The following is a 12,861-nucleotide window of genomic DNA, read 5'->3' on the forward strand; positions in this document are numbered from 1 at the left end:
TGTCGGATGAGCCTAGCCTTCCAACCAACATAGTTGCGATGGCTGAATTAGAACATAAGGGTCAATTCAAGTATTGTCAATTATCATCAAAATTATATAAAGAAAATGTAACCTAATGTTTTTATACGACCGCAAAAAAAATTTTGGGGATGGTATAATGTTATGATGTTGTCGTCGTCCGAAGACACGTTTGGTTTCCGGACAAAGACTTTAGTTTAAGTCAATGGATCTCTATGAAGTTTAAGAAGAAGATTCAATACCACAAAAGGAAGGTTGGGATAGATTTTGGGGATGATCATCCCAACCATTTAGGAATTAGGGGCCAAATTCTATTTTCTTTAAGGGGTTCAAACTAATTTTTCAAAATTTTCAAGAAGAATCTTTAATTGCACAGTATTGCGCAATAGATTTGTAAGATCTTGATATTTATTTTGTGTCAGAAACCTATACCATGTCAAAAACTTGATCACAATCCAAATTCAGACAGTATCAAGCTTGAATATTGTGTCCAAATATGCCCTAACTGTTCAGGGTTTAACATTTGCGGTCGCATCAGGCTGCGCTCAGCGAAGATAATTATTTTATCAAGGATTAAACAATATTTTTGTCTACAGCAAGAAGAGACTCCCCAAATAATTCAATGTGTGAAATGGTCAGTTATTGTCTCCTGTGCACCTCACTACTAGGGATATGTTAGTGGTCCCTATACGTACGAAACATATCATTTTTGTTTATACATGGTATAATTACCCATATTTGTTTTCATATTCAAAATATTTATAAATATAAAATTGAGAAAGGAAATGGGGAATGTGTCAAAGCGACAACAACCCGACCATTGAGCAGACAACAGTCGAAGGCCACCAATGGGTCTTCAATGTAGCTAGAATTCCCGCACCCGTAGGTGTCCTGCAGCTGGCCCCTAAAAATATGTATACTAGTACAGTGATAATGGACGTCATACTAAACTCCAAATTATACACAAGAAACTAAAATTAAAAATCATACTAGACAAACAAAGGCCAGAGGCTCCTGACTTGGGACAGGCGCAAAATTGCGGCGGGGTTAAACATGTTTATGAGATCTCAACCCTCCCCCTATACCTCTAGCCAATGAAGAAAAGTAAAGTACGCTTGATAACTTTATAGGACTCGTCGGACTTTTCTCTAGAAGTTTAACAATAACACCTTGTGAATGCAACTCTGCTGAGGTGATTTCACAGAAAACTCTCATACTTAAAAGGATCATTTGAAGATAACCATATTATTCCAGCAAATTAGTCGATCCTTTTTATGCCCCATTTATGGGCATTATGTTTTCTGGTCTGTGCGTTTGTTTGTTCATTGTCCATCCCGCTTCATGTTCAAGTTTTTGGTTGAGGCAGTTTTTGATGAAGTTGAAGTCAAATCAACTTGAAACTTAGTACACATGTTCCCTATGCCATGATCTTTCGAATTTTAATGCCAAATGAGAGATTTTACCCCATTTTTAAGATCCACTGAACATAGGAAATGATAGTGCGGATGAGGCATCCGTGTACTATAGACACATTCTTGTTATTGCAGTTATAGGGCTTTTACCGTTTTTTTGGAGTATGTTGTTAATAACACCTTAGGCTTATAACCACAACTCCTTAGACCAGAGAGACAGAAAGCCAGCATACATAACATTATTGTTTTCCTTCATGTGAAGCTGTCAGACCATATCATAGAGCATATTTGAGTACTGTATGAGATAAATAACCTTCTGAATGCAGAGACCAGTTGGGATGACTGTGTGCCATCATATGGAGTTGACCATTTTACATCATTTTGATTTGTTCATTTTTACATCAAACCTGTCAAACAACTTCTGGTACGAGAAAATTCCCATAAATAAGTATTTTAATAATTTTTTTCTCAGTTTTCCCTTTCAACTTGAAAACAGTAATCGAAAAGATATTTTGAATGGAATAATTCAAACATGGCCAAAAACAACAGAATTCTCCTCATAGAGATAATTGCACATATGGAAAGATTTTTCCCATTAATTTATTTGTGCATATTATCTTGAAAACTATGATAGACAGAAACTTAAGAAAGCAAAATTATCAGCAAGTCAATATCTGCTAATATATCTACTTGGCAGATTTTTGTAGTTGACTACTTCAGTGAGTTATTGTCCTCCAATGATGATTTTTATGGTCCCTTTTTAAGCCCCATTTATGGGCATTATGTTTTCTGGTCTGTGCGTCTGTCCAGTCATTTGTTCATCTGTCCGTTCGTCTGTCCCACTTCAGGTTAAACAAATTGGTTGAGGTAGTTATTGTTGAAGTTGAAGTCCAATCAACTTGAAACTTAGTACAAATGTTCCTCATGATATTGCGGATGGGGCATCCGCGTACTTAGGAAATTCTTTTTATTTATTTTTTTTACATGCTGCATTTCAGGCAAAAACCATAGAAGATAGACACTAAACATTTGTATGTATTGGTGTTTATTGAAGCATTCATTTCGCTGAACTAGTAAACATTATTGTTTATGTGCTTGCTGAAGCCCCTTTTGATGGGTTGTCTTTTTGACCCACTCCCAGTTTCCATTCTCTATTCTTAACAGAAAATAAAAATCAACAAAAAATATTTAAGTCATCAATTATGTTCTAGTTTACAATGTTGGAGAGTGGCCATTGTCGAAGATTCACATAGATCTCTGAGTGGTATGGGCACTTTATAGAGCCTCTTGTTATAGCAATAATACCTTTTTAATTGCCCTGGCTGTAGAGGAGGGGGGCATAAAGTTTTACCCTTGTCCGTCTGAACATCTGTTTGGCAAGATTCATGAATTTATCCTCATTTTCGTTGGTCAATGCTGAGTTTTTGTATTTTGGTCTGTTTTCCATGAACCATAAGTAGCAGGACTTCTGTATTTGTTAAATAAAATTGAGAATGGAAATGGGGAATGTGCCAAAGATACAACAACCTGACCATAGAAAAAAAACAAAAACAAAAAAACAAAAAAAAACAGCAGAAGGTCACCAACAGGTCTTCAATGTAGCGAGAAATTCCCGCACCCGGAGGCGTCCTTGAGCTGGCCCCTAAACAAATATATACTAGTTCAGTGATAATGAACGCCATACTAATGTCCAAATTGTACACAAGAAACTAAAATTAAAATAATACAAGACTAACAAAGGCCAGAGGCTCCTGACTTGGGACAGGCGCAAAAATGCGGCGGGGTTAAACATGTTTGTGAGATCTCAACCCTCCCCCTATACCTCTAGCCAATGTAGAAAAGTAAACGCATAACAATACGCACATTAAAATTCAGTCCAAGAGAAGTCCGAGTCTGATGTCAGAAGATGTAACCAAAGAAAATAAACAAAATGACAATAATACATAAATAACAACAGACTACTAGCAGGTATCTGACATGCCAGCTCCAGACTTCAATTAAACTGACTGAAAGATTATGATTTCATCATATGAACATCAGGCACAATCCTTCCCGTTAGGGGTTTAGTATCATACCATCATAACATATATGAGAAGAACATAACCCGTGTCATGCCAACAACTGGTTTTTGAATAAGTGTGTTTAGTTCCGATGCAAAGACCCTATAAGTGAATCAATATTAACGCCAAAATATGCAATCTTTAATGACCTGACAACAGTATCGTAACTATATCCCTTCTTAATAAGTCTATTTTAAGGTTTTGTTAGTTTTTGAGGTGAATACTGACACCTTTGTGCTTTATAAAGAATATTTCCATAAAAAATTGGATGTGAAATACCTGAACGTATAAGAAGTCTGCATGTTGAGCTATATTTACGAATGATGTCCTTATACCGATGATAAAATTTAGTAAATGTTTTGACTAGTTTGTGATATCGAAAACCCTGGTGTAATAATTTTTCAGTAATACATAAATTTCTCTCGTTAAAATCTAAAACATTGTTACATACACGAGCGAATCGTACAAGTTGAGATATATAAACACCGTAAGATGGTGACAAGGGAACGTCACCATCTAAAAATGGATAATTAACGATAGGAAATGAAAAATCATCTCTTTTATCATAAATTTTAGTATTCAGCTTTCTGTTAGTGATATAGATATCAAGATCGAGGAAAGGACAGTGGTCATTGTTAGTATTAGCTTTATTTAAAGTAAGTTCAGCAGGATAAATTTCTTTAATATACATACTGAAGTCATCATTATTGAGAGCCAAAATATCATCCAAATATCTAAAAGTATTATTAAATTTGTTTATCAGATGTTGTTTCGATGGGTCTTTGCTTATTTTTGTCATAAATTGTAATTGAATCATTGTAAGGTGTACATGTCTGTCTGGCAAGATTTATCTGACTTTGATCTCATTTTCTTGGATGAAGATGTTTAATATGTGATGCTTGTAGGAAGACCTTCATTTTTATAGATGTTCATTCAGAAAGATTATTAAAAAGGGGAAGTTGGGGGGCTGCCAATTGATTGTGCAATAACTTATGAGCTGTTCCAACCAATACTTAAATTTTAATTTGTTGCTCCTAATTTAATAACAAAGTGAAGGTCAAGTTCCATATTGACAAATTGCACTTCAACATTCAGAAATGATGGTTCTTGATAGATAAGGAAATGACACTTTTATGTTGTTTAATAACATGAGATGTTCAACCAATGCTTATCATCAATCTTTGCTAGATGTGGATCAATATCATCTTTGTATTGGAGAAAAACTGTGCATGGTGATATCAACAGGTAGGTGACTGCAAGAGTTATTAAAAGGGTTTCACTCATTATTGAGGGCCATACAGTGTCCTATAGTAGCTAAAGTTCTCATCCTTTGGTCTCGGGTGAATAGTCTTCTCATTGGCAATCATACCATATCTTTAATTTTTTAATTTACTTTGGCTGAAAATCATTGTAAAATACAGAAAAAATACCATCCTATAGAAAACCATGGCATACCTGCAAAATCAGGGAATAGTATTTATATTCTGTTTTGGTTCATTCATCTTGATTCAAATCTTAGTCAAAAGTAGATGTTCAAACGACTCTGCTGTTCTTTTATCATGTAATGTCATCTGCTACTACTATCAATCAGAAATCATTGCGATAATTAAATGTTGTAAATTCAGCGGCGGCATAAGAATCACAATTTAAAAAACTCATTCATAATTTGGGGAATGTTCAGATTTTTTTTGCAATCACAATAATTTGATCCCTTACATTTTTACAAGTAATCAGTAATTTGTAATATTATATGTTCCCATTAATTTCTGACTTTACAGTTTACAAAGTGTATACATTACAGAATAGTATATCAGAGAAAATTAACCTTCATTCTCTGCTGATTGGACTAAAACATAAAGAAGATATCTAACCTATTGCAAGAGGCTCAAATCTATTGTGAAGTCCAAAGTCAGATGTATTCATAGATGAATATTAAGCTCTGTTTCCCTCCAGACTTCATACCAGGGTCCTATCATGGGTTTGCTTGGAGTGAAAGTCCCTTGTTTAGATCCTCTTGGTCAACTCCTTTCAGAAATAACATATGCCAGTATATGAAAGATTTATTTGATATTTTAGCTATCTGTATAATACATGAAATATTTACAATATCACATAAAATTACATCTGTCAACAACATCATGATGATTCTGGTTTATATCCTGAAATTTTGAACTCTTTTTCTTCTGGTAAAGGGTTTTCTCCAGATTCAACTTTTGCTCTAAATTTTAAATATTCTCTCCGTCTATCAAAATGTTTTACCTGAAAATATAACAAAATATTTCAAATCACTGATGTAGAAGCATATTTTAAAAACCTCCACACAATGTAGACATAAAATATGTATCTCTTATCATTGAGAAAATATGTTTGTTTTTTGGGGGTTTTTTGGTATATTTTTGTATTTGTATTTTGTAAATGTCAGCTGGTATCATTTCTGTATAGGAATTTACACCAATAAAATTATTTGATTTGTTTGATTTGATTTAAAAGTCTCTCATGGGTAAAATAGGATTTAAAAGTCTCTCATGGGTAAAATAGGATTTAAAAGTCTCTCATGGGTAAAATAGGATTTGACAATAGACTGTTGAGAGGTTGTTGAACAAGTATATTTTAAAAACTAATTTGGTCAGAGTATTATATTTACAATGTTTTGTTGAACATGATTTAGAGCCCTGTGTTAGACCTACTTCCTTATATTGAATTTAAACAATGATAACAGAGAATGATTATAATGGTAAAATAAGAATGGAAATGGGAAATGTGTCAAAGAGACAACAATATGACCAAAGAGAAAAAAACATAGGTGGATCCAGGGGGCCGTAAAAATTTGGTTGATTATATAGGGAATCATTGAAGCATGACTGGAGCGCCCCCCCCCCCCCCCCCCCCCCCTTAGGAAAAGTTCTGGATCTGCCACTGAAAAAGTCCATGCATTTATAAATTTAAAATCAATGGGACCCTTAAATTTATTTTAAAAAGAAAATATATATGACTGAACAACTTGTATGTGTGTATGAGGTCAACACAGAGATATCCTTAGACCTGAAAGTAGAATATCTCTTGACCTCATACAACTTTATTTTCAAAAGTAATTTATTTTTGCAACTTTTGCAAGTAGAAGAATAATGTGAAATTAATTGTCACTAAAACTTAAAACTTTGATCTCTCCTTTATGAATAAGTCATGAAAATTTGAAAATCTTGAGTTACGCAAAATAAAGTATCCACCAAAAATAAGTTGGTTTACAGTATTTCCTCAGACCAGCAAGTATAATTAAATCATAATTATATGCATAAAAGGTTTCACAGCATTCAAAGAAAAAAAGGCAATCTATTTTTATGGCCCCACAACAAGGTTGTGGTTGCCATATAGTTTTACCCTTGTCCGTTATTCCGTCATTCTGTCATTCCACAACAAACCATTATACAGACTTTTTTCTCAATGCCTTCAGATATTGGGCTGATATTTGGTATGTGAGTTAACCATGATGAGTTACAGATCAAGTTTAAGGTTTGTTCCACTCCGCTCATTTTTGCCGAAATTACAGGCTTTGGACTTTTTCTTAACACCTTCAGATATTGGGCTGATTTTTGGTATGTGAGCTAACCATGATGAGTTATAGATCAATTTAAAGTTAGGTTCTGCTCTGCTAATTTTTGCCAAAATTATGGGATTTGGACTTCGATAAATTTTCAGATATTGGGCTAATTTTTGGTATGTGAGTTAACCATGAAGATTTATAGATCAAGTTTAAGTTAAGTTCAGTTCCGCAGATTTTTGTCAAAATTAAGGGTTTACGACTTTAAAAATTGTTGACCTTTTTTTCTATATGCCTTTAAATTTTGAGTTGATTTTTAATATGTGAGACTACCATCATACGTGAGTTGTTGAAATTGCAGTTTTTCAACTTTCGAGACGGGGTCAATCGTGTCGTTTCCACACATCTAGTTTAACTATCTATTTAAAACTAGAGGCTCTCAAGAGCCTGTGTCGCTCACCTGTTAATGTGTTTACTGATGTCGGCCATCTTTGTTGGTAGGCGGGGTCATTAGACACTCTTTTAAAAAAAAGATACCCTAGTATTATGATTGTGGCCAAGTTTGGTTAAATTTGGCCAAGTAGTTTTAGAAAAGATTTTTATACAAGTTACAAAAATGAGGAAAAGTTGTTTAATATTGACTCTAAAGGGCAATAACTCCTTAGGGGTCCTCTAACAATTTTGATCATGCTGACTTATTTGTAGATCTTACTTTGCTGAACATTATTGCTGTTTACAGTTTATCTCTATCTATAATAGTATTCAAGATAATAACCAAAAACTGCAAAATTTTCTTAAAATAACCAATTTAAGGGCAGCAACCCAACAACAGGTTGTCCGATTCAACTGAAAATTTGTGAGGGAATATATCTTATTCTGATGGACATTAAAATCTTGAAAGATTTGCCCTAAATGTCTTGGTTTCAAAGATATAAAGCAAAAACTGCATTTTACCACTATGTTCTAATTTTAGCCATGTCGGCCATTTTGTTTGGTAGGCTGGGTCATCGGACACATTTTTTAAACTATAAACCACAATGATAATTGTCGCCAAGTTTGATTAAATTTGGCAAAGTAGTTTTAGAGAAGAAGATTTTTAGAAAAGTTACAAAAAATGATGAAAAGTTGTTAAAAATTGACTATAAAGGGCAATAACTCCTTAAGGGGTCGACTGGCAATTTTGGTCATGTTGACTTATTTGTAGGTCTTACTCTGCTGAACATTATTGCTGTTTACAGTTTATCTCTATCTATAATAGTATTCAAGATAATAACCAAAAACTGCAAAATTTCCTTAAAATAACCATTTCAGGGGCAGCAACCCAACAACAGGTTATCCGATTCGTCTAAAAATTTCAGGGCAGATAGATCTTCACCTGATTAACAATTTTACCCCATGTCAGATTTGCTCTAAATGCTTTAGTTTTTGAGTTATAAGCCAAAAACTGCATTTTACCCCTATGTTCTATTTTTAGCCATGGCGGCCATCTTGGTTGGTTTGACGGGTCACGCCACACATTTTTTAAACTAGATATCCCAAGGATGATTGTGGCCAAGTTTGGTAGAATTTGGCCCAGTAGTTTCAGAGGAGAAGATTTTTGTAAAAGTTTACGGACGACGGACGCAGGACGACGGACGACGGACGCCAAGTGATGAGAAAAGCTCACTTGACCTTTCAGGTCAGGTGAGCTAAAAATGAATTACCGGTAAATACAATGTAATAATAATAGTTTACCCATGTTCTCGAACAAAATGATTCATATGGCTTTCTAAGTTCTGCACACTTTTCTGATGCTTTTTCTTTTCCTAGTTTCTCTTCATGTCTAGATAAACAGTTCCAATAGTTATCTCTTGCTCCCCAACATTTTTCTCTGTCTGCTTTTCCAGAAATAGGACCTACAGATTCTGACATTCTTCACATTTAGCTACTTAAAAGAAAAAAAAACTTATTTATATTAATTTATATAATATATATAATATCTAGGCAAAATAAATATTGAAGAAACTTCATCGTCTGATCGGTAAGAATAGATGTGAAATATACACCAAAGAGACAGCAATCAAATGGCAAAGGTCTTTGAAAAGTACTAGTACAGACAGACACTTAAGAAAAGTCAACATTTTTGTTAATAATTGAAAGCAAATAATTCCTGTCATCCAATTATGGTCATTTGGTATTTTAGTAGATTTTAAATTGCTGATCATTTTCCTTCAAATAATTTTAACCAATTTTAATTAGTTTTTGAAATTTTAAGGACCAGGCCTTGGTATTAAACCTCAATTTTTTCTCTGGTTTCATTGTTCATATATTTACACCATTGAAAGGATAGTGGTATATGCATCAACTGCAAAAGGTTTTGTTAAAATTAACCATGGCATTATTTTGGTACACTAAACATGCTGAATAAGATTAATTTTGGGATATTAAACAAAAATGTTAAAAACAGGCATATACTTTGACCGTTAATGGTTTACTTTTACAAATTGAGACTTGAATCATTTGGATTGGAGAATTGTCTCAATGGCACTCATAACACATCTTCTTATATCTATATACATGTCATATTGCATGTTTTTGTTCATGTAACGCTTCTCATTAGGGACACACAGGACTATTCAAATGTGTAGCAGACTTGGGGTAATTGTAATTGTAATCGTTAATCAGCTGTAATTAATTACTATTTTTCAAGTAATCAGTGTAATCATTAATCAGCCAAAAATCTGATTACATGTAATTTAATTTAATCAATTACTTTTCAAAATACCCTGTAATCATGATTACTTTTTGATTACATTCTGATTACAATGGAAAAAATCTAAAATAGTGTTTTTGGTCATTAAATGAACCTCTTTGTTATTCATATATGATAAATTTTAAACAAACTAAAATGATTTGGTTACTTCAAGCATGTCTACTTCAGTAAAAAATAAAGTAACAGTATTGAAAAGTCATCATAAGCCTAAGCAGAGACATATAATACAATTATATACCTTTTTGGTAAAAGATATTGTACATACATGTATATTCATCGTTTTATAATGATCTTCATATTAATATTTGATAATAACTGTTATATATTCAAGTAATACTTTTTTTTAACCCTGAATTATAATTCTTTTGTTAATTTTTGTGATTTTTGTCAACTTTGAATTGACAGGTAGGAGACTATAATTAATGTTTGTTTTTATTGCAATTACCAATTGAGTATAGCTGTAGGGAAATATATATGATAAAAGATAAACCAGACATGAAAATTTATCTAATTAGCACAAACTAAATTAAAAGTTGGACAAATATGTTGTTTAATTTTTTTTTGTATTTAGCATGTTTAGACTGGACATGTAAAATGCAATGATTTTTAGTACTTACATATTGTTTACAATTTGATTAAGCATTTCTATTACAATTTAACATAGTTTTAACTGGTAACTTTATTTCATCCACATTTAAACTTCCATAAACTGCAACTTGGAATACATATAAATTATGAAAGAGGTCAGAAGACAAACAAAAAAACTCTTGATTATGAAATATCGTTATTAAATTCAATTCAAAATAATTCAGAGATCATTGGTGATAAAGTGTAATGTATATATATGTAGTGAAATTTGGTGTTTATTTAAATAAATGAACTTTAATTTGAAGTTATCATTTTATAATTGAACCAAATAAAATACTTCCTCAAAAATGCTATAGTTATATTGAACGTTTATTCATTCACATCATTCAAAATGTTTTGTTTTTAAATTCATTGTAATCAGATGTAATCATGATTACTTTGCCAATGTAATCATTAATTTAATCAGATACTTTCAGAAATGATGTAATCATTAATTTAATTTAATCGTACAAATGACAAAGTAATTGTAATTTAATCAATTACATCGAAAGTAATCGGACCCATCTCTGATGTGTAGTAGAATAAACTTTTAAAGTAAATCTAAAATGTCATAGCAAGCAAATAAATGGTTCCAAGGAATCCAAAGTAGTTAAAAGTTCTGGCAAGTTCAGATTACAAATACTTATTTTTGCAAACTTTGATACGAGATTGATAAGCATATTTAATTTATGTAAAAAATTGTTGGAATGATTACTGTTTATATAATTATCAACCTTGAAGGTATCGGGATCGTTCGCCCTGATTACATGTTCGCCCTAGGTTCGTTCGCACTGAGTTTGTTCGCCTTGGTAATCCGTTCGCCCTGGGTTCGTTTGCCCTATTTTCATTTGTGATAAATGTTAGTACATTAATGAAAGAAATATATATTTATATATATTAAAATTTATGTATATCTATTAAAAGTTAAATACAGAATATTAATTAGATAAAATTCTTGGCTGCATTGTTCCACTTTATTTTATAATTACTTTTAAGTACTGTTGATTGAATTTTGATTGCTGATTAGGTATAATTTGAAATCTTTGATATCACTGATTGGTATACATGGTATATGAATTGTCTTTGATGGATTAATAATGAAAATAACATTTTTCTCAAATAAATAGTCAGCTTGGATGGGTAAAAACACTGATGTACAAATTGTTAGGCATGAAAGGGAAATTATTTTTCGCAGCTTGGCTTCTTCAGAGACATATATATGTCTCTGGCTTCTTTGATCTCAAGTGTGTTTTGACAAATTTGACATTATTATATATATATGGAAGTGGATTATGGAACATTATTCCAGGAACTATGGAAGTGTACATGTTTATTTCTTGTGACAGAGAGGTCTGATCTCGTTAACATGCAGTATCATGTGACGTATGTGAGATTCCGAGACACTTATTTCCCAAAAGCAGCAACACGTAATACATCATAAATAAATATTCTGTGAATGTCAACAGACTTCAACATATGCCATTACATACAAATAATTTAGTCTTCAGTTGTTTTACATTTAAAAATACAATGTAGTGCTGATCGAAATTCCCAAAAACTAATTTCCTAGTAACGTAATTACATACAGATACTAACTTAGTTCTCAATACCTTGAAGTCACAATATCTTGTAGTCCTGAAATTTACAGGAACTTATAACCTAGTAGCAGCTAGCTGTAGACAACATAATACATCGTAAATATTCAGCGAAATTGTAGACTTCAACATATTCAATTAAATACACACAACACAACACTGTAATAAAAAATTAAAATCAGGGCAAACATACCCGGGACGAACAGGTATCAGGGCGAACGGTCTCAGGGCGAAACGGAACTAGGGCGAACAGTAACCCCGAAATCAGGGTGGACGGACCCGGATTCAACCTTGAACATGTTGAAAATCAAAATATTTTAATGAATTAACCCATTTGAATCCCGAGCTTAAAAACACCTAATCCTGACTTCCCACAAAAGGTCCTTGACAATGATTCAAACCTAACAGACATGGTACAAAGTTATCCAGATTGAAATTGTAAAAAAAATCTTCTTTTTTAAAAATACAATTAAATTGCATCATATATATTTTTTTAATAATTTAATAAGTAATTTTTGATTTTGTTTCATAAGCATTGTGATTTGAACTTCAAATAGACTTCTGCTTTAATATGAAATTGTCCGTTTGGTTGTATTAAAATATAAAACTTCCAAAAACAAGATACCTTTACTCAATGTCAACACAAATTACTCGTTTTATGAAACAAACGGAAATGACCAACAACATCCCACATGAACTAATAACGCGTAGAAATAGTGCTTTTTCCTGGTTTAAATCTTTGATGTAAATTAATACTTTTTTGCTGATTGTTTATTGATTTATTGAAATTTGTTATATTGATAGAGTTTTGTGAGAAATAATTTTAGATATTGAGCAAAACTAAAAGAAATGTTTTGGG

General features: G+C 32.3%; 1 protein-coding gene across 2 annotated transcripts; it reads right to left on the reverse strand.

Moving 5' to 3' along the window:
* Positions 1-5,535: 5,535 nt before the first annotated feature.
* Positions 5,536-12,761, reverse strand: LOC143067511 (cytochrome c oxidase assembly factor 6 homolog). Of its 2 annotated transcripts, none has more exons than XM_076240831.1 (3): positions 12,628-12,761; positions 8,763-8,955; positions 5,536-5,749 (listed from the first exon to the last, which is right to left on the reverse strand). In XM_076240831.1, the coding sequence occupies exons 2-3, from the start codon at positions 8,937-8,939 to the stop codon at positions 5,627-5,629; spliced, it is 300 nt and encodes a 99-aa protein (XP_076096946.1). In that variant the 5' UTR covers positions 8,940-8,955; positions 12,628-12,761; the 3' UTR covers positions 5,536-5,626. The 2 variants fall into 2 exon arrangements, with proteins under 2 accessions (XP_076096946.1, XP_076096947.1); XM_076240832.1 differs by lacking the exon at positions 12,628-12,761 and adding an exon at positions 12,018-12,115.
* Positions 12,762-12,861: the final 100 nt, after the last annotated feature.

Source organism: Mytilus galloprovincialis, chromosome 3 (genome assembly GCF_965363235.1).
Source record: "Mytilus galloprovincialis chromosome 3, xbMytGall1.hap1.1, whole genome shotgun sequence".
In the NCBI taxonomy this organism is placed as follows: Eukaryota; Metazoa; Mollusca; class Bivalvia; order Mytilida; family Mytilidae; genus Mytilus; species Mytilus galloprovincialis.